Source organism: Mastigoproctus giganteus, chromosome 7 (genome assembly GCF_048544385.1).
Source record: "Mastigoproctus giganteus isolate SK-2022 chromosome 7, ASM4854438v1, whole genome shotgun sequence".
In the NCBI taxonomy this organism is placed as follows: Eukaryota; Metazoa; Arthropoda; class Arachnida; order Uropygi; family Thelyphonidae; genus Mastigoproctus; species Mastigoproctus giganteus.
In genome coordinates, this window is record NC_143581.1 from 221,224,611 (window position 1) to 221,244,409 (window position 19,799).

At 38.2% G+C, this 19,799-nt stretch overlaps 1 protein-coding gene across 1 annotated transcript in view; it reads right to left on the reverse strand.

Moving 5' to 3' along the window:
- LOC150083709 (forkhead box protein O-like) overlaps window positions 1-3,167 on the reverse strand; it is a 94,767-nt gene extending 91,600 nt beyond the window's left edge. Inside the window, exon 1 of the mRNA XM_090378140.1 lies at window positions 2,808-3,167. Within this exon, the coding sequence (XP_090234266.1) occupies window positions 2,808-3,161 (354 nt within the window). The 5' untranslated portion in view covers window positions 3,162-3,167. The remainder of the gene's footprint in view (window positions 1-2,807) is intronic.
- Between the last annotated feature and the right edge of the window lie 16,632 nt (window positions 3,168-19,799).

Consider the following 19,799-nt stretch of genomic DNA (forward strand, 5'->3'; position numbering starts at 1 on the left):
ACCAAATACAGTATTACTGCTTATTTTTGTTTGTGGGACAACAATGGAGCAACATAACAGCTTTATGTTATCAAAGCTTGGCCAGTACATGAAGAGTTCGTTCCTGGGAAAAGTAATGTTAGATTGTGGATCCTTCAATTGGTACTTCCTCTGTTATATGAAGCTAGGTTTATGAAGTACGTATTTCATTAAGACCTTGGACAAAGAAAATATTAGTTGTAGACTGTTTAACAGGAAAACGAAATTTAATGAAGTGATGCAAAACTCAAAGAATAAATCTTTGTTGGACCGCAAAGTTAGAAAACTATTGCATTGGTGGCAGTTTTGGACCCTTAAATCCTTACTGTTTCTAAATAAAAAAAATAATAATAATAAATAAATAAATAAAAGGAAAGAAACCTGTAAAACAATGTCAGAAGAACTATTGCCTAACTATATAAATATTATGGTTGCTCGATATCTCTAAAATACACGTTTTGAATTCGCATCCGGAGTTTTATCCCGGTAACTTGGAAGCTGTTACCGGGTCCATGGCTGGACCTCACCTAACTGCTATCCAGTCAGGTGAGGTCCAGCCATGATGATGATGTTAGTTTCGCAAAGGTGAAACCGTACATACATAAGTGAAAAAAAAATTATTTTATTGAATTTTTAGCCACTTTATGTATTTTTTGTCTTTTTATGTTCTTATATTATAGAAATGTTATATTAATGAATATGAAAGAATGAATAATGAAAAGTTTATTCTTTTTAAATAACTTAATTATTTTAAATTGCATAATAACTCACGTATCTTGCATAAAAGAGATAAAATACCGAAAAAGATTAAAAAAAAAAAAAAACCTACCTCCAATTTTTTTTTTTTTTTTTTTTGTATTTTCAGTCCAAAGTAGCCTATTTCATACATGTTCCAAAAAATAAAAGCAATAAATACCTTTAAATTTGTTAATTGTTTTTTTTTAGATTGCAAATAGGTTCTTTGGGTATCGTGTTCTGCCGTTTTTTTGTTGACTTGATGGCCAACAGACGAATCCGAATCGAAAGAAAGAAAATTCCTTTGAAATCAGTATTAAATATTGAACTATATTCAGTTCATGTTATACGAAATTTGTGGCCTTAAATTCATCTCATGCGAATTTTATGTTAGTCTTATAAAAAAAAAAAAAAAAAAAAAAACCAAAGTGAAGAGGACACTTTATGTAGGTCAAAGTAATCATTCTGCATGCAACAATTGGTATCTCTCTCTCTGTCAAATTTCCTAAAAGCTCTTTTACATAGTTTACTGGACTGTAGACTGTTGTAGTTGTTGTATTAGGGTTTTAGGAGCATCAGCAACTAAGTCCATATTGCTCTGTGTGCGTGTGTGTACTGTCTGTAAATTGCTTGTGTTCTGTGGTCGATTTTCTGTTTGCCGGACGAAAAACCCGAGTTTCCGGGAGAAAAAACCATGTTACCTTCGCCTGTGACCGACTAACTCAGTCACGTTGTGAAAAAGGCCCATAAAAATTCCTCACGTCATCGACGGGACTCTTACTCAAATGTTTTCCACCCGGGGTGGACGGCGATTCTACCGACTGTGCTACCCACGAGGGCACCAAAATAGGGATCTAGAGAATTGTAAAATGTGTAATGATGTGAGATGTCTTGGAAACAATTCAACAGAGAAATGTGTTGGTATCATACGTAACTAATTACAAAAAAAGCGCAATTTTAAATCACTCGATGCGATTTAAAGTTAAACGACTTAAATTTCAGATGGATTGCAAGATCATGAATTTGGGGTTCTGAATTTCCATAATCCAGTCGCATTAAATTCTTATTGCAATGACTAGACATCCACACAAAAATGAGGAAACGTTGTTCTACGTGAAATTCATTCTGCAATTAAACATTCATTAGAAATCTCAAACAGTACACTAGTATATCAAGTGATAAGGAGATACATGTTTATATAAGAGACGATCGGCTCCTTCTCCTTATTAATGCAATTTTGTCTGCTTTTAGTGACCTTACAATAAAGAATTTCTTACCCCAAATATTCGTTGCAAAATAAACATTCAGATAATTACTCCTCACCGTCAGTCACGTCATGAGTTTCTCCATGATCACTTCAGTTACGTTAAAATATGGTACTACAGAATATATGACTTTACATAGGTCGGTTATAAATCCTATCTCCTCCTAAAAAAAATTAGTTTATTACCAGCTACTCCTGCGAAAAGATTAGACTGAATTGTCTACAACTTGTTGAAGGCACTTAAAGAAATTATATACCATAATAAGATCAGGTTATTTAATTTTACTAATATCATTATATATAAATCATGCGCTGTTCGGGTAATTACGATATTTTAAATGTTTTATGTCCGAATTCAAAGATTTAGATGATTCAAGGAGTTAAAATGCGTAATATTTAGATGCCCATTTTAAAATGAGTTCTCTCTATAATAAATTTACGACATAACAGGTTAAAATGAATCTTCGTTATCCACTTCCTCACTGAATTCAAAATGTCTACTCTGGAACGCAACAGGTTTCTGCGTGATTGACACAAGGCTTGGCGCAGTTCACAAAATGTCGATACATACATACACATTCTAAAGTAGGCTTAATGTGATAATACTTTTGCCTTGGGCTGGATATCAAACTGTAGTAAAAGCTGTATTATTACCGTTGCAATTTTAGGCTTCAGTAGAAGTTTCTTGTTTCTTTTATATCAATACTCATTATTACACAAATACTACTTAACGTTGATAATTGCGGAAATAATAAACGTAATTGAAATTTTGAAAAATCGAAATCCTTACCTTCCAACCAGCCGAACTGTTACTATCTCCCTTGTCCTTGAAATAGGGCACATTTTGCACCATCCAGTCATAGATTTGAGCCAAAGTCAATCGTTTTTCTGGAGAACTCTGGATGGCTTGTGTGATTAAGTCGGCATAAGACATATTTCCCCAAGCGTTTCTACGGGAGGAATTCTTCTTTGGTACGTGTACCCCGTGATGTTCTGGTGGGCTATGTTCGTGTTTAACCACTACAACACCGTTTGGTTCATCGGTGTCCTTGTCTGGCATATTATCTGGTCTTGGGAGAGGCCAAGTGTTCGATCTTCCCCGAAAATGTGGCTCGTAATTGGGATCATGTTCAAGGGCATCCATAATACATCCCCCCCTTAACCAACTCAAAAAAAAAAAAAAAAAACCCTCTTCCGATGTCTTGATGAGGAGATTACAGAAAAAATGGATGGTCTTTCATTATGATCGTTGGAGACTGTCTGCGAATACTACCGAACGAACGTCTTCGAGAAACCAGCTTTCTTTCGCATTGAATACTGATGGAAGTGGAAAAGCTTGTTGTAAAAAGCCAGCCAGAATGACGATGGAATAAACTGCGTCTCGAGTCGATCGTGTTTGACCACTCAGATGCCTTCTCTGGAACGCTATGCAACAGCGGCGTGATCAGTATGGCTGAGACGGCGGAAAACCTCGTGGTTCGAAGGAGCACGGACGCGCTTCACACATACCTATCATACATTGATAATACGGTCTTCTGTTGTTCCAATTCGAAGGTAACGCGCACACATCATTTTTCGTAACCGTTGGGCGCACTCAGCGAGGAGCACCTTTTAATCTTATCGTGTCGACGGAAAAATAAAATAATATTCGCGAACTCCGCGAGCCGTGCGGAGAATTGTACGGGGGGTAACCCACATCACCTTGCCAGCTACTCGTTCGCCCTGCACCTCACGTAAACGCGGCAAAGCTACTACGGCACATGCATCCCGCTGTTGCTGTTGAGATGACGCTAAACATGACGTCTCCCTCTAATAAGCGACATCTAACGGCCAACACTGAAACTATCGCTATTAGAATCTGACAACATGTATTCGATAAGATAAAGCGATCAGTTCAACGATTCCTAAATGCCTCGAGTTGGATGCGCTGTGTGTACACAGATGCGAAAGTATTTCTTCATTGAATTAAAAACTAATTTATTACGTATAAATATTCACGTAATGTTGCATAGAGTCAGCAGGAGACGCTCTTTAGGTTTTAAAAACAGTTGAAGTGTACCTAATTTCGTTGTCATGGTAATAATGCACGTGGTAACGCAGTATGTTCATTTTCCCCCAACTGTGCGCAGAAAACGGATATGAGCACTGAGCGCAAGGAGGATTTTATAACATTCAGTTTGTTGAAAGTGAGCTTAACATGTCTAAAGCTTTATTTCGTTACTTGAAAGACAATATCGTAGGCATTGCTAATTTAATTCGAAACTATTCCGAGAATACTTTGCCATTGGATACAAGTGTTTATAGTCCTAAAAGTAATTTCCTAAAAGAAATAACTACCAATATTAAAAAAATAATAATAAATAAATAAAAATCTACACAACGTTGCAAAATACTGGTATCACATAACAAATACGATTTTCTCTTTTAATGAAATTCAATATTTTCTGCGTGAAACCTAGGAAATGTTAAACTTATGGTTTCCGGTAAGGTTATGATCTTTGATGTCGCAAAATGTACACATACATTCCCCCCTTCCTTTTTAATTTCACAGTTTAATCATTTTACTTTTATTTTTCATACGCATTGAATAATTTTTAGTTAAAGAAAGCCTCTTGGTAAACTCTTTAAAAGTTATTTTCAATGAAAACTTAACTACAACCTGTTTAAGTGATCCAGAAATGAGAGGTATCCTTTGAACAGCAAATGAAATAGCCTAGGAAGTCAAAATTTTGGATCGATACAAGCCCTGAGCCATTTTCTAGATGAATAAGGAAGTCATACTAATGCACTAGCTCTCCTTGAAATATCCAAATATATAAAGGAACAGACGAATTTGCTTCTTTATTTAATAAGGTATGGGAAAGTAATTCTTTTTTTTTTTTAAATTAGGTCTTAATTTTTAGTGTGTCTACATAAAAAACGATAATTATCAATTATTATGAATACGACAGCAATTTATGGTTGAATGGTAGGAGGTCGAGATCGGTGGGAGTCAGTTAAGACGCATTAGAAATGATAGATGGTGAGAGAGATAAATGGATTAAAGCTGATAGACACAATGATTAAAGACAAAAGATATTCTACATATTTCATATAATGATAACAAAAAAAGATCGGTAAATAAAAAATAAGACACAGAATAATGAATGATAGACAAAAGAATGAAAGAAGTATAACGAAGATCATTAAATATAATAGGCAGATGAAGAAAAAGCATAAAACAGATGGTTTAAAATTATACTGATGGATTAATGAAAGGTTGTTGAACTTAAAGCAGTGCTGAATCCAAACCTGTCTTACCTAGGGTAATTTTAAAGTGTCCTTTTAGGAAGGGGGGGTTCAAATCATTTGGGGGAAGTCAGCTGATGAATATTTTTATGTATTTCCGGGAGCGGGGATTATAGTGTTCATTTTAACGGGTACTCGGCGAGAATTTCCTTTGAATTGAACATTGACATATACACAAGGTAATCGGTTTGGGTATGAATAAAAGTAAAAAAAAAAAAACGTGTGAAATGTCAACTGTTACCTTCTACGACTCAATATTAGCATATGTTATCTACAAGGATAGAAGATGATGATTATGCTAATTCGAGCTCCAGATGTTCTCCCCTCTGCTGACAGGTAGCAATTCATAATGTGAGACCAAAATTTCCCAAGCATCTTCCACTATCTACAGCGTGATTTTGCTGGGACACTGCGACAACCTTTACCATCAGGTCATCAATGTTTGTGAGTCATTCAGGAAACAGTGTTCTTCACGAAATCACACAGGACAAATTCGGGCAACATCAAGTCTCGTGAATCTCGAGAACAAGCGATTTTTTGGTCGCGGTTAGGCCACTTATGGTTGGGTGTTTCGTCAAGGTAATTGCAGACGTCTAATGACCAATACAGCGATGGCCCATCGCTGGTAAATGACCACTTTCATATTTTCTGTTCCATCTATAGCCACATACAGGTCTGATCAAAAAATTCGGGGACTGAACTAATATTTGGGGAATGATGAAGCTTACCGGCTACTTGGATGGGTCTCTTTCGAAGTAGTCTCCTTGACACTGGATATACCAATTCTGACGCTTCTGAAACGTCTGGAAGCACCCTGCCAAGTTTCTTTTGGAACTGCTAAATAGTTCCTGTGTTGCTTTCTGATTAATTTCTTCTGTCGTTGCAAATCTGTGGCCCTTTAAGGGCCACAGATTTGCCTTTAAGGCCCTTTAAGCTTGGGAAATAAAAAAATCAAAAAAAATCACAAGAAACTAAATCCGATGAGTATAGCGGATGGGAAACTATAGTGATGGAGTGATTAGCAGAAATTTTTGATAGAAAGCACCAAGCATTTTCATGATGCAAGGATCTATGAGCCATTTTCTTCGAACAGCATCACGCAATCGCCGTAGAACTGTTATGGAGTGTTCCTTGTTCACTGTTTCGCCATGTGCAACAAATTCATAATGAACAGTGCCCTGTGAGTAAGAAAATGAGATAAGTATGATCCTCACATTTGATCGAGATTTTCTTGGTTTTTGGTCTTTGTAGAAGGCGAAGTCTTCTATTGAATGGACTGAGCTTTTGTTTCGGGGTCATATCCATACAATCATAATTTGATACTAGTATTATCGAAAGAATTAAATGTAGGCAATAGTAGCACTTGACTAGGATACTAAATGCGAGAACTCGCCACTCTCTGAGATCATCAATGAGAATGAGAGGCACAAACTTGGCTGAGGCGCATCGTATTTCCAAATCTTGTTAAAATTAATTGACTTGTCCCTTAAGAAATATCAATTTCACTAGCAACCTCGCCGACAGTTAAATCGATCACTCTCTATTACACCACCAATACGAGAAAAAACTGAATCATTGTTTTTTGAAGTTGAAGAGTGGTCAAAGCGAGGATCATCCTTTTTAAACTCTGCAAACCGCTAAAAAGTCTTTTAACGACACAGCATCTTCTCTGGAAACTGTTTTTAACACTTCGTAAGTTTCTGTTGCACTCTTACGCAGATTCGCTGCCAAAATCATTCATTTTAAACGCGACGAAACAGATAACGCACTTTCTGTTCAGCATGCGCTAATTCAAATTGACTTCAGATAAACGGGTGATTCACGCGTTACTATATCTATATGAATCACCAGACACGTTGCGACTTGTCTTTACTCGGTATGACGTAATTTCAAGTTACAAAGTCAGTCCCTTTTTTGATCACAACTCGTACTATTGAAGTAGGTATGTTGAAGTGTGGTGCTAAACGCACATCATCCCTCTCCCTCCCCAGCGGGACAAAAAGAAAGAAAAAAATCTCATATCCTTGTAGCTCGTCATTACTTAATTGTGGACTTGGTCTTTCACTAATGGGAAGTCTCAGTACGCCATATGATGGCGTTATGGATATTCACTTCGCTGATCTCAAGAGACGTTTGTTTACTCATTTACATTCGTCTCCATCTTTTATTTTCTCTGAATCGCATATTGCGTAGTGATATCGCAGTGCTGGGAGGACGTGTAGCGACTGAGGTGCCTATCTTGGGGAGATTTGAATGGGCTCGTGAGTTAAGGGATTTAACGATGTAACTTCATATGGTACAGCTAATTGGAAAGGAGGGAACGCACTTTTGAACAGCTGCCACGAGCGCAGAAATACCCCGTCTTGGTTGGTTGTGGTAGAGATTTAGGCGCATCAGCAACTTAGGCCATATTGCGTCGTATATACATATATCATGTCTGTAAATTGCATGTGTTCTGCGGTCGATTTGCTTTTTGCTAGACAAAAAACCCGAGTTTCCAGGAGAAAAAACCATGCTACCCTCGTCTTTGACCGATTAACTCAGCTACGTTGTGAAAAAGGCCCATAAAAATTTCTCGCGTCATTGACGGGATTCGAACTCAGGTCTTTTCCATAAATTTCTCAGTTTCATGGATACACGCGTAACAGTTGAGATTCACCTCATTATTGCTATTTGTTCACAATATTTTGCTTTTTTTAAATCAGTTTAGGGTTATAACTTATCTGTACACCGTAGGACTATTATCAATTGAACTGGCAGTATGCCCTTCCTGTGAAGCAGACGTATGGCCCATTTATCATCTTTCTCGTGTCAAACACTGTCGAGTTTTATTATACAACTATGTTTAGTTGTATTATATTCCAATATATAATACAACTAAATATTTGATTTTTAGCATATTTTTCAATACAGAGAAACAGACAAAATTTTCCTGCTGGAACGTTTTTCGACCTTAAGAAAATAAAAGCCAAATCAGTAGATTCTTATTTAAAAAAATGCCATGTACGAAAATAAAAATATCTTATTATGAGTTATTATATTTTATTTTAGATTAAATAATTTTTTTATACTGTATTGCCTAATGGGTATTTTATGAATGCTGATAGTAAAAGAGAAACACAAAAATCTACATCAAATACAGTGCCTTTAAACCTAACTATTATTTTTATGCGTCTGTGAAAACAATTCATTTCTTAGCACACATTAGCAAAAAAATTAGTGGTCAAGGCTGAATCGATTACAGCAGCAAAATTCACAAAAACTGATTTATATTGCAAATTCTCTTTATGTATAGTGCAATGTTGTGATAACTCTTTGTGAAGGTGTAGCATATGAAAGATCGATATCAGTATGTCACTTTTATTTATGCATATTTCGCTTTATTTCCCGTAATTGTAGCCTTCCGAAATATTTTATTAGCTTTCAGATTTTCCCCTGTACGATATTAGCGCCTCCAGATAATGTTCGATGCTTGTGGACGGCGTCTGTTTGACGCGCACTTCTCTTTACAACCCCTTATACACCTGTATTATTCTCGGTGCTTTATGATTCGCCGCTCAACCCTACCGTTACTATAGAATCGTTAAAAATCACTTTTGCGGATGATTTTATGGGCCTGCAACTACCATGGCAGCCGTCCCGTGAGTTCGGATCGGTTTCTTTCATCTCCTTTTCTTTGTATAGCTCCTTCCATTCTCGGATGGGTTATTTAGTCTACTGGACACAATTAAGTCTTTACACCAGCTACGTGGAATTGTATACTAAATATTTTCAATAGTTAAAACGGAGTCTCCAGTGACAAAGTGTCGAAGAATTAAAGGCAACAAAATTAATGTTCTGGGATTCGTTGAGAATCATTCTGCCTACCTATTAAAAGAAGCAAGCTAGTGCTTTCTTTAGGAATCCATCGTAAAGATTGCGCATATCAGAAGTTCAGAACTACAACTGCAAGGTGTTTTAATGGGGAAACACGGATACGCATGAGAAAAGTGTAACTTTGTAAGTATATCTCAAGGTGTAATTACCTTAAAGTTTGTAATACTGAGCGAAAAAATTAAATTTCGAAAGAGCTCCATAGCGACCTTAATAACATTGACACAAAGGATTAATATACAGGGTGTCTCAAAAATATTGGTACAAACGTTTAGGGGAGGTAGGTAACATCTAAAGGAATGTGAATCGCATAGGAACCCATAACCGGAAACGTCACCGTAAGTCGATACACGGCGCTGTTCATCTGTTCGCGAGAGGGAAAATTTCTGGTTTACTCATTCAAGCAGTAGTCGCAGCACTAAGAGGCATACAACGATATACGAATTGTGACCTGGCAGACATTCACCTAGTGTATGGATTAGCAGAGGGCCCACACGGTGTGTGCCCCCATGCGGCACAACGTCGCTTCGCAATAAATGTGTGGGCAGGTATGGTCGGTGCTGCTTAGTCGGCCCATACCTGTTACCATCCCGCATGAACTCCGCTAAATATCGGATCTTTCTTGAACAAGTTCTACCAGGGTTACTTGACGTTATTCCAGCAAATGTGAGACGCAACATTTCGTTTCAACATGATGGGGCGCCTGCCCATTATGGAAGGTGTGTTCGTGACCATTTGAACAGGCGTTTTGGGCGTCGATGGATTGGCCGTGGTGGACCCGTTGCCTGGCCCCCACGCTCACTTGATTTATCGAGCCTTGATTTCTTTCTGTGGGTGCCCTCAAATCTATCGTGTATGAATCGCCTGTGGAGACGGAAATGTATCTCGTGGCGAGACTCGTCTGCGCTGCTGCTACTGTCAAAGAAACTCCAGGTGTGTTCGACCGTGTCCGCTAATCCATGCTGCGTCGGTGTCACGCATGCATCGCGTCTCATGGTGGAACCTTCGAGCATCTGTTGTAACATCATGAAATGCATCCATCTCTTACTCCATTGTTAATATTATGTGAAATAAATGTTTGCCACTAATTACTGTCTTGTGTCATTTCTGCTTCTTGTGCCTCTGCTACTACTTTCCCATGACGTTTCCGGTTATGGGTTCCTATGCGAGTCACATTCCTTTAGATGTTACCTACCTCCCCTAAACGTTTGTACCAATATTTTTGAGACACCCTGTATATCAAAAGGAATATCAATTAACCTTGCTTATCTTATTACTTCGAAAATATTTAATATTTAATTTTATATGTTATTTTAAATGTGTTAAATCATCTGAAGCTCAATCTCTAGCTGTTTTCTGTGTCCTCTGTTCCCGCGATCATTTAAGGAGAATAGAAAGAAAAATTGGAATTATTATTTGAACTGCATCGTCGCTTTTAGCACATATTCGTAAGAGTGTAATTTGTAGAAGCGGTTGTTCATAAAGCGATTTGCATTTGCGCTGGCAGAAAAACCGTAATAATTCGCGGGGAAAATCCTTACTCCCTACAGCTTCGATTGAAGAGGACCACGGAAATTCCTCTAGTCGTCGATAGGAAAAAACCGAATCGAATTCGTGTTTTATTTTGGGCTGGTGGTGGGATCAGAAACCTTTTGTAGCTCTGACTCTTCGCGGAACCATTTTGTAAATGGTTCCGCGAGTCTGGGTGCGAGGTTAGCCTGTGCGGACATTGCTCCTTAAAGCTCTTCAAACAGACAAGTTTTTCCTGATTTATTTTCTGCTTTATTAGTTTAAATTGTCATATTACCTTATTTTCTAGAGTAGCTTTATATTCCTAGTTACGATACTTAGTTTAAAGTTTAACTTAGACAGAGATTTTGTAGATATTACTTAGTATCGGTAACGGTATCAAATCGACGTGTCACAAACCAAATTTTTTTTTTTTTTTTTTTTTTTAACCAAATTTAGTCGATTTATTAACCAACTGTTATATCAAATTATCTTCTATAAGTAGATTATAGACCTAGTCAGGAGCCTTAGTTTATTCTAAATTGAGATAGCGAGATTTGGAAGCTAATCAATACTTACGAGTCCGTAGAAATACCGTTCGTGAATTCCCGCCATTTTTACACGATAGCATAAGCTTAGTGTCGTATAGTGCATAATATAATATTGCCAATTAATCAGTAAATCTATTAATCTTGATAAACTTTATTGTCAATTAAATTGTACTTTTAACTCTATATATATATATATATATATGTAACGATTAATCTAACAAATAATTAATACATAACTATAGTGGTACACGTGATACGGAAGTTGTATAAAGGGAACTCGTAGAAAACACTAGATACCGAAAAAAATATATATATAACATAACTGTTTTGGGATATAACTTAAGGATTTAATTTTTGTTTTGAATTTTATTGAATTAAATCGGAATCATGACTCTGACCAGAGCAGCAAAGCAAAAGGCTCAAGCTAATGGGAGTGCTGTGGTTCAGGGGAGAACTGAGGGGGGCAGTTGCCCTCTGAATCACAGTCTATTAAAATGCACTGTTTGCTTGATGTTTGCGGAGCAGTCGGGTACGGGACATGATACTGCCAAGGGGGATGTCTTTGTGTGTGCACGATGTAAGGAGTGCAAGGAAATCAGGCGACAACTCAGCGTTGTTATGGGCCTTTATGAGAGCTTGAAGGACAGGGTGGATGCCCTCGAAGGAAATAAATTGAGGGGCCCATCAAGCTCTCAGCTGCCCACATCAACGCCAGAGCTTGCACTTGGTCATCAGGCAACACAGAAGCAGCCCCCTAGGCAGAATGCGCTGGTCCCACAGGAACTAGTAGTTGTTGGTGACTCTATTGTCAGGGAAACGGGGAACATCCTTTGTAAAAAGGATAGGTGGAATAGGACCAGGGTATGTCTGCCAGGGGCAAAGGTTGATGACGTTGTAGAACGGATATCATCTTTTAAGGGCACAAAAGGTGATATAGTTGTACACGTTGGCACTAATGATATTAAGAGTAGGAGACCGGCGGAATTACTTAGCAAGTACAGGTCACTGTTGAAAAAAAGCCGTGAATTAGGGTTGAACTTGAAAGTGTCTGCAATTCTGCCCAGACACGATAGGAGGGAGTATATGATGAGAGCCTTGTCGATCAATTCGGCCCTGGAGGGATTGTGCAAGGCTCAAGGGGTAGAATTTTTTTCAGCCTGGACTGTACTTGTTAACAGGAGAGATTGCTTCTACAGGGATGGGATACACTTAAATAGAAAGGGTGCAAGAATTTTTGCTGATGCTGTCGAGGCAGTGTTAGGTGGGTCGGAAAACTGCTAGTTGGGGGGGATACAAGGACTAATAGATTAACAGTAGCCAGTGGCAGAGGTGGAAGTGATTCTTGCACTGCTTCTATTGAAATGAGCAGAAGTCTGAAAAACAGGATGCAGGATATTTCAGAGACTGCTGGGAGTCATTGCGGTACAAGTAAACACATGGGTTGTGTTAGGGTAGCTAAGAATAGAAACAGGTGCATGTATACCTGCGTGTACACCAATGCTAGGAGTTTGGTAAATAAATTTGATGAATTTGAGGTATTGCTCAAAACATCAAAGGCAGATATTGTTGGGATATCAGAGACGTGGTGTCACACAGATATAAGTAATGCGGAACTGGAATTTGGGGAATACAATGTGTATAGAAAGGATAGACAGGACAGGAGGGGAGGAGGGGAGGAGGGGTTATGCTATTAATTAAGAAACACATAAAGTCCAAGGAAGTGAAGCCAGTCGACATCGATGGACAGGGCAGCGTCGAGTCAGTTTGGTGTGACATAAGCATAGGGAAATCAAAATTGAGAGTAGGAGTGTGCTATAGGCCTAATGACTCTGATGAGTATAATAAGATATTGTACAGGGAAATAGAGTGGGCCAGTAAATCAGAGAGTCTTATAATGGGGGACTTTAATTTCCCAGATATTGACTGGAATTTGTGGGTTGGTCACTCGCACACTAGCAAGGCTTTTGTGGATTTATTGGATGATTGTTTTCTACATCAGCATGTTCGTGAGGCAACGAGAGGGAGCAATACTCTTGATCTGATTATCAGTAGTGATTCCTCATGCATTAAGAACCTGCAGATAAATGAACCACTAGGTGGCAGTGATCACAGTGTGTTGAAGTGGGATTTACTCAAGGAGGTAACTACCATCAGAGGTAAAGGGAAGGGTTTTTGTTTTCGTAAAGGCGACTATGATGGTCTGAGACAGTATTTAAATTCTATACAGTGGGACCAACTGATGATGTTACCAACAGCAAACTCAAAATGGGAAGCATTCAAGGAACTAATCTTGGAGGCTACCAGGCTTTACATACCAACTAAGAAATATTGTTCAAGGTTTACTCCTAAATGGTTGTCAGATGAACTAATGAGACATGTGGCAGAGAAGAAAAATGCATGGGATACATACAAATTAATGGGTGACATGGAAGCCTATGATAGATATAAGTTGGTCTGTAACCAAGTCACAAAGGAGATTAGGCAGGCAAAGGCAGACTATGAAAAATCCTTGGCAAAGGATGCAAAGAAAAACAGAAAAGAGTTCTTTACATACTTGAACTCGAAAAGGAAAGGGATGAATCAGATTGGTCCACTGGATATTGATGGTTCAACAGTTGAGGATCCTGCTCAGGTGGCTAACAATCTAAACGAGTATTTTGCATCTACATTCACGCATGAGGAGTTATTCAGGAAGGAGAATGATGTAGGTAAAGTAAACATTGGCAGTGAGCTGGATGATTTTGTAATAACTGAGAGGAAAGTGGAGGAGAGATTGTTGGGGATAAACATAAAAAAGGCACCTGGGGTGGATGGGATCTATCCAGTTATATTAAAGGAGGCAGCAAAGGAAGTAAGCAAACCCTTAGCCATAATTATGAGAGCTTCCTTGGACTCAGGGGAGGTACCTATGGACTGGAGATGTGCAAATGTGACCCCAATTCACAAAGGAGGTTCAAAGGCTGACACAAGTAATTATAGACCTGTTAGTTTAACTTCTGTTCCAGGTAAATTAATGGAGGCACTGGTTAAAGAAGCACTGCAGGATCATCTAGACAAGAATTCAGTTATAGCTCAGACGCAGCATGGTTTTGTTAAGGGCAGGTCTTGCCTGACCAATTTGATTGGATACTATGATGTAGTCACAAAAGAACTGGATGCAGGGAATAACTTTGATATTATATATTTGGATCTTAGAAAGGCTTTTGATACTGTTGCACATGGAAGACTGCTGCACAAATTGGAGCAGTGTGGCATTGGAGGCAAATTGCTGCTATGGATAAGGGGATGGTTGAGTGGCAGAAGACAGAGAGTGGTAATCAATGGACACTGCTCAACGTGGACTAATGTTATTAGTGGAGTTCCTCAAGGTTCAGTGTTGGGTCCGTTGTTGTTTTCGGTGTTTATGAATGATATTGATGATGGGATATCAAGTTTAATGTCCAAGTTTGCAGATGATACAAAGGTTGGCAGGGTCGTTAAGGACAATACTGACGCTATGCTGCTGCAACAGGATCTGGACAGGTTGAACAGATGGGCTGAGAGGTGGCAAATGAGGTTTAACATCGACAAATGTAAAGTGCTGCATATGGGAAACAGTAACCCCAGAGCAACGTATCAACTCTGCGGTACTACACTGACAGTGGTGGAGAATGAAAAGGACCTGGGGGTAATTGTGCAGGCAGATATGAAGTTCTCTGAGCAGTGCAGACGAGCTGCAAGAGTAGCTCATGGTGTCTTGTCAATGATATACAGGAATTTTTCTAGCAGGGATAAGGAGGTGATTATTCCATTGTATAAGGCAATGGTAAGGCCACATCTTGAGTACTGTATACAGGTCTGGAGGCCTCATTTCAAGAAGGATGTAGAGCTGCTGGAACGGGTACAGAGAAGGGCAACAAGATTAGTAAATGGAACAAAGGGTTGCTCTTACGAAGAAAGGCTTAAGTTTTGCAAATTACAGAGTCTGGAGACTAGGCACCGGCGAGGTGATCTGATAGAGGTGTATAAGGCTTTGAATGGTTTGAGCATGCTCAATGCCAATGGGATTCTTCATCTTTCTCAGAATAATCACCTCAGAGGGCATAAATTCAAATTGAGGAAGGACGGATGTCGGATAGATGTGCGGAAATTTGCCTTTGGCCAGCGGGTGGTTGGTTGGTGGAACCGACTTCCATCACTGGTTGTTGAAGTTGATAGCCTAAACAAATTTAAAGCTCAACTGGACAGGTATTTCGAACGAACGGAGGGGTGAAATGGGAGTGGGTTTTTTTTTTTTTTTTTTTGTTTTGTTTTTTTTGGCTGATGCTGAATAAGCTTGCTTTCTTGCATCATATGCCTCTGCTAATGCTAATGCTAATGCTAATGCTAATGCTAAATCCAAATCTTCCGCAGAGCGCTAATATCTTTAAAACAATAATAATTAACAATAAATTGAAAACAGTAATAGATACAGATTAAATTTTAAAAAAATAATAAGAAATTAACGGAACGTTTCCAGAACCCCATGGTTCTACACAACACACTGTGAAAACTACTGCTGTAGCAAACTGAAACTTTGATATCTTTTAATCAGGATTAAAATATCTTTATCTCAAAAAATTTTATCCCAGGTTTGTTCATTGTTATCCTCTCTCTCTCTCTCTCTCTCTCTCTCATTAGCCCTCGTGGGTAGAAAAGTTTGTAGAATCGCCGTCCTCCCCACGCTGGGTGGAAAAGACCCGAGTTCGAGTCCCGTCGATGACATAAGGAATTTTTATTGGGCTTTTCACAACGTGGCTGAGTTAGTCGGTTTCAGGCAAGGATAGCATGGTTTTTTTCCCGGAAACTCGGGTTTTTCGTCCAACAAACAGAAAATCTAACGCACGCAATTTACAGAGAGTATATACGGAGCAATATGGCCTTAGTCGCTGATGCTCCTAAAACCCTATTACTAAAACAACAACAACAGCTCTTTCATTAATTCATTAAAATAAATAAATAAAATCAAATATTAACCAAACAAGCTTTTATGGAATAGGTTTGAAAATCTGTAGTCTAGACTCACTAGAGCATTAAGAATAAGGGCGGGCATTCCAAGAACAAAAGTTTAATATTTTTTATGCAACTGACTCCATCTGACATCTTTCTATTGCCAAAAGAGATACATTTGGAGGAAGTCCAGTAGGGTACGTAAGTGCAATACGTCGCGTATTGCAGTTACTCTGTTCATTCCAAAATAATGAAAAAATCTTCCGTCTCATCAATAATCACCAATATGAATTCTATCAGTCTAGATCCACTGGTGATGTATTGGTTTATGTTACCTATGAAGGACGAATTCAGTGGAAAAGTTTAATTAAACTCAAGCAGTTGCTCTTGACATTTCAAAGGCCTTTTATGGTGTTTAGCATAAAAGACTTCTAAATAAGCTCCAATCATATGGATTCCCACTTTTTTTTTTTTTGGAATTGGGTAACCAGTTTTCTCTGTAACTGTGAGGATGATGGTAGATAGCTCTCTGTCTTCTAATTTCTTCATTAATGCTACTCTTGTAAAGTTTCTGTTCTTTCTCCTACTCTTTTCCTCTTGTATAGTAACGACTTTCTTCCAGTGAAGTCCTATCCATAGTTATGCTAATGCTAGCACACCAAAATCCACCTTCCAGTTTGAGAAACCCTGTCCTGCACAACTTCAACTTCTCAAATATCCACCACAAATGACATAAAGAATTGGTGGTGGATGTCAATGCCAATCTGTAGGTAATTTTAGAGTGGGAAAAAGAAAAGTTAGTTATTTTCAATCCTTGAAAGAGTCTACTGCTCCTATACTTATCTTTGACGACACTCAGATTTCTAGAGAAGATCACATACAATTACGGATTACCTTGACTTCTAATCTCTTGGCCTTAAGTACATCACAAATATTGCTTCCTCTGCATCAAAAAACTGGGTTTTCTTTTTCACTCTCGGCGTTACTTTTCTTATAAATAGCTCCTCACTGTACAAATCTCAAATCCGCCCTATCATGGAATGTTGTTCCCACGCCTGGGGTGGTACCCCGGAACCTCTCTCAAGCTTCTAGACTCCATTCAAAGGAGGGTAGTCAGGTTAATTAATGACAAAGTCAAGTCTCTCCTCCCTCTCTGTCCCATAGACGTTCTCTTTCTAGTGCACGCCTTTTCTATAGATACTTAAATGGACACTGTTCCTCCGATTTGACATCTGTACTCTTCACACTCTCTTACAAACCAGTCCAAACACGTGCCGAAACCAATCAGCATCCATTCAATATTCAAAATTCATCCATTCAATAGTCCAAATTCACTGAACCAACTTTTCTTATTTCCCATTTATCCCTTCTACTTCCTTCAAAAGTATTTTCCGAAAATTACAATCTACAGAAATTCAAGTCTAATATCAATAAATATCTTCTGCCTTCTCAGCTTTCAACCGATGCTGGTAAAAGTATTATAGGTTCTAATACCTTTCGTGTTTGGGGATTTCATAAAAAAATAAAATAAATAAAATAAAATAATACAGTAATAATAAACACCGTCACTTAGGAAGCAAGAGAATGCACATCAGCAAGATCTCTCTCGCACACAAATACCTTCTCTCGGCTCTGCTGTATAACCTAAAAAGTGCTAAAAAAAAAACAGGTCCTCGCGATTAGCTCAGTGGTTATGATCACAATGTATGGAAAAAGCCAGGGTTCGAATTCCTTCTTGACTTAGTATTAGCTATATATTGCAAAGAAGCCAAGGGTTTCGCAGCAATAACCAAAAAGAAATAAAATAATAATAATAAATAAATAACAAAAACATATAAAAATGTACGTGACAATAAAAATTAATTTTAAATATATAAAAATGTAAAAAATATTAAACGACCTATGCACCCCCCCCCCACGCAGGTGTTTATCCAGCTGACCTTTGAGTGTCCCCAAACTGTCAGCTTCAATCGCCCACGGAGGTAACCAATTCCAGTCATTAAAAACTGAAAATAGAACTTCCTACAATCCAGTCTAAATCTCCTTCCACGTAATTTGAATTTATGAACTGGAATCATAACTAGTTCTGGAATCATAACGGTGAAAATTTTGCCTTCCTTCATTTTTGCTATCCCCTTTCTGAAGTATTGTTTCAATCTACTGATTATATTTAAAAAAGAAAAGATGTTAATTATACAAAATTTGTATTTCTTTACAGTCTTTGTTATTATTTGTTTCTCAGTTTGGGATGCAAAATCATATTTAAAAATTAATTATTTACGTCATTATAGCAATTTCATTTCAGAATTAGTGAAGACTATTTCAATGTTGTTTCAGTTATATCTGAAACGATATCATACAGATAAGACTTAAATAATAAAATTATCGTAAAACAGTAATGATATACACTGCTCGACAGCACCTGTAGAAAACGTGGTGTAACTCGTGCAGTTTGCAATCAAGCGTGACAGTATTTCGTATGGTGTTGGTTCCCGACTTGAGCTCTTTTGTGCTGTGGCGCTGTCGTAAATGAAAAGAAAATCTCGACCAACCGCACCCCTAAAATAATAATGTGCGCCTGTGTATCGAACCCTATGTGCGACTTTTTAGTCGCAAGTATGGTTCGATACGATAGAGGGTTAGGCCATTGATCGTTATTCCGCCCCATACGAGAACACCGCATCTAGCGTAATTGTCCCTTTCTCTGATGTTGGAGTGATGGTACCTCATTCCTCGTTGTCTCGAGATGTCTCTAGAATCTGTTTGTAGGCTAAAACTGGACACATGGGAGAACAGAACTGTATCTCCCATTTATCAGAGCTCCAAGTCACATGTTCATGGAACCAGTTTCGACGAGTTCTGCGGTGGTGTTGAGTTAATGGGATGTATTTATTTATTATTATTTATTTATTTTATTATTATTATATATATATATTTTTTGTACTTTGTTGCGGTCTCCAGGGTTTCCCCTGTACACCGATTTATTAAAATAAAAACATGTGATGTAAGCATCAAGAAAAGATCCATTAAAAGCAGACCAGTCTTCTGGTGGTGTAACCAATTGACTCTGTTACGTAGGCAGACAAATAAATATAGAAGGCAATATCAGAGGTGCAGGAGATTGGGGAATATTGATTTGTTAAGTGGGTATTTGGACAGATATAGAAATAAGAGAAAGGAATATTGTAAGGCCATAAATGATTGCAAAAGGTCCCATTGGGAGACTTATGTCAGAGAGCAGGGATACAGAGATCCGTGGGGAATTTTGAGAATATTAACAAATAAAAAAGGAAGTCTTGATATCACAAGTTCAATTGGAATAGGGGATAATCAAACCCTAAATTGGGACGACTCGGTTAGCAGGATACTTGACGATCTATTTCCTGAAATCGAAGGTTTCATTCCCACTTCGTTGCAAGTCCAGATGAAGGAGCAAAATGAGCAATATGATACTGAGTACTACGAGCATGAGTTTTCCATGGATGAAGTCCTTTTGGCGGCGGACCGGGCAAAGCATGGTAAGTCACCGGGACCGGACAAAATCGAGGTAAAAGTAATGAAACAGGCATTTCTGCTAAGTCCTGATATTTTTC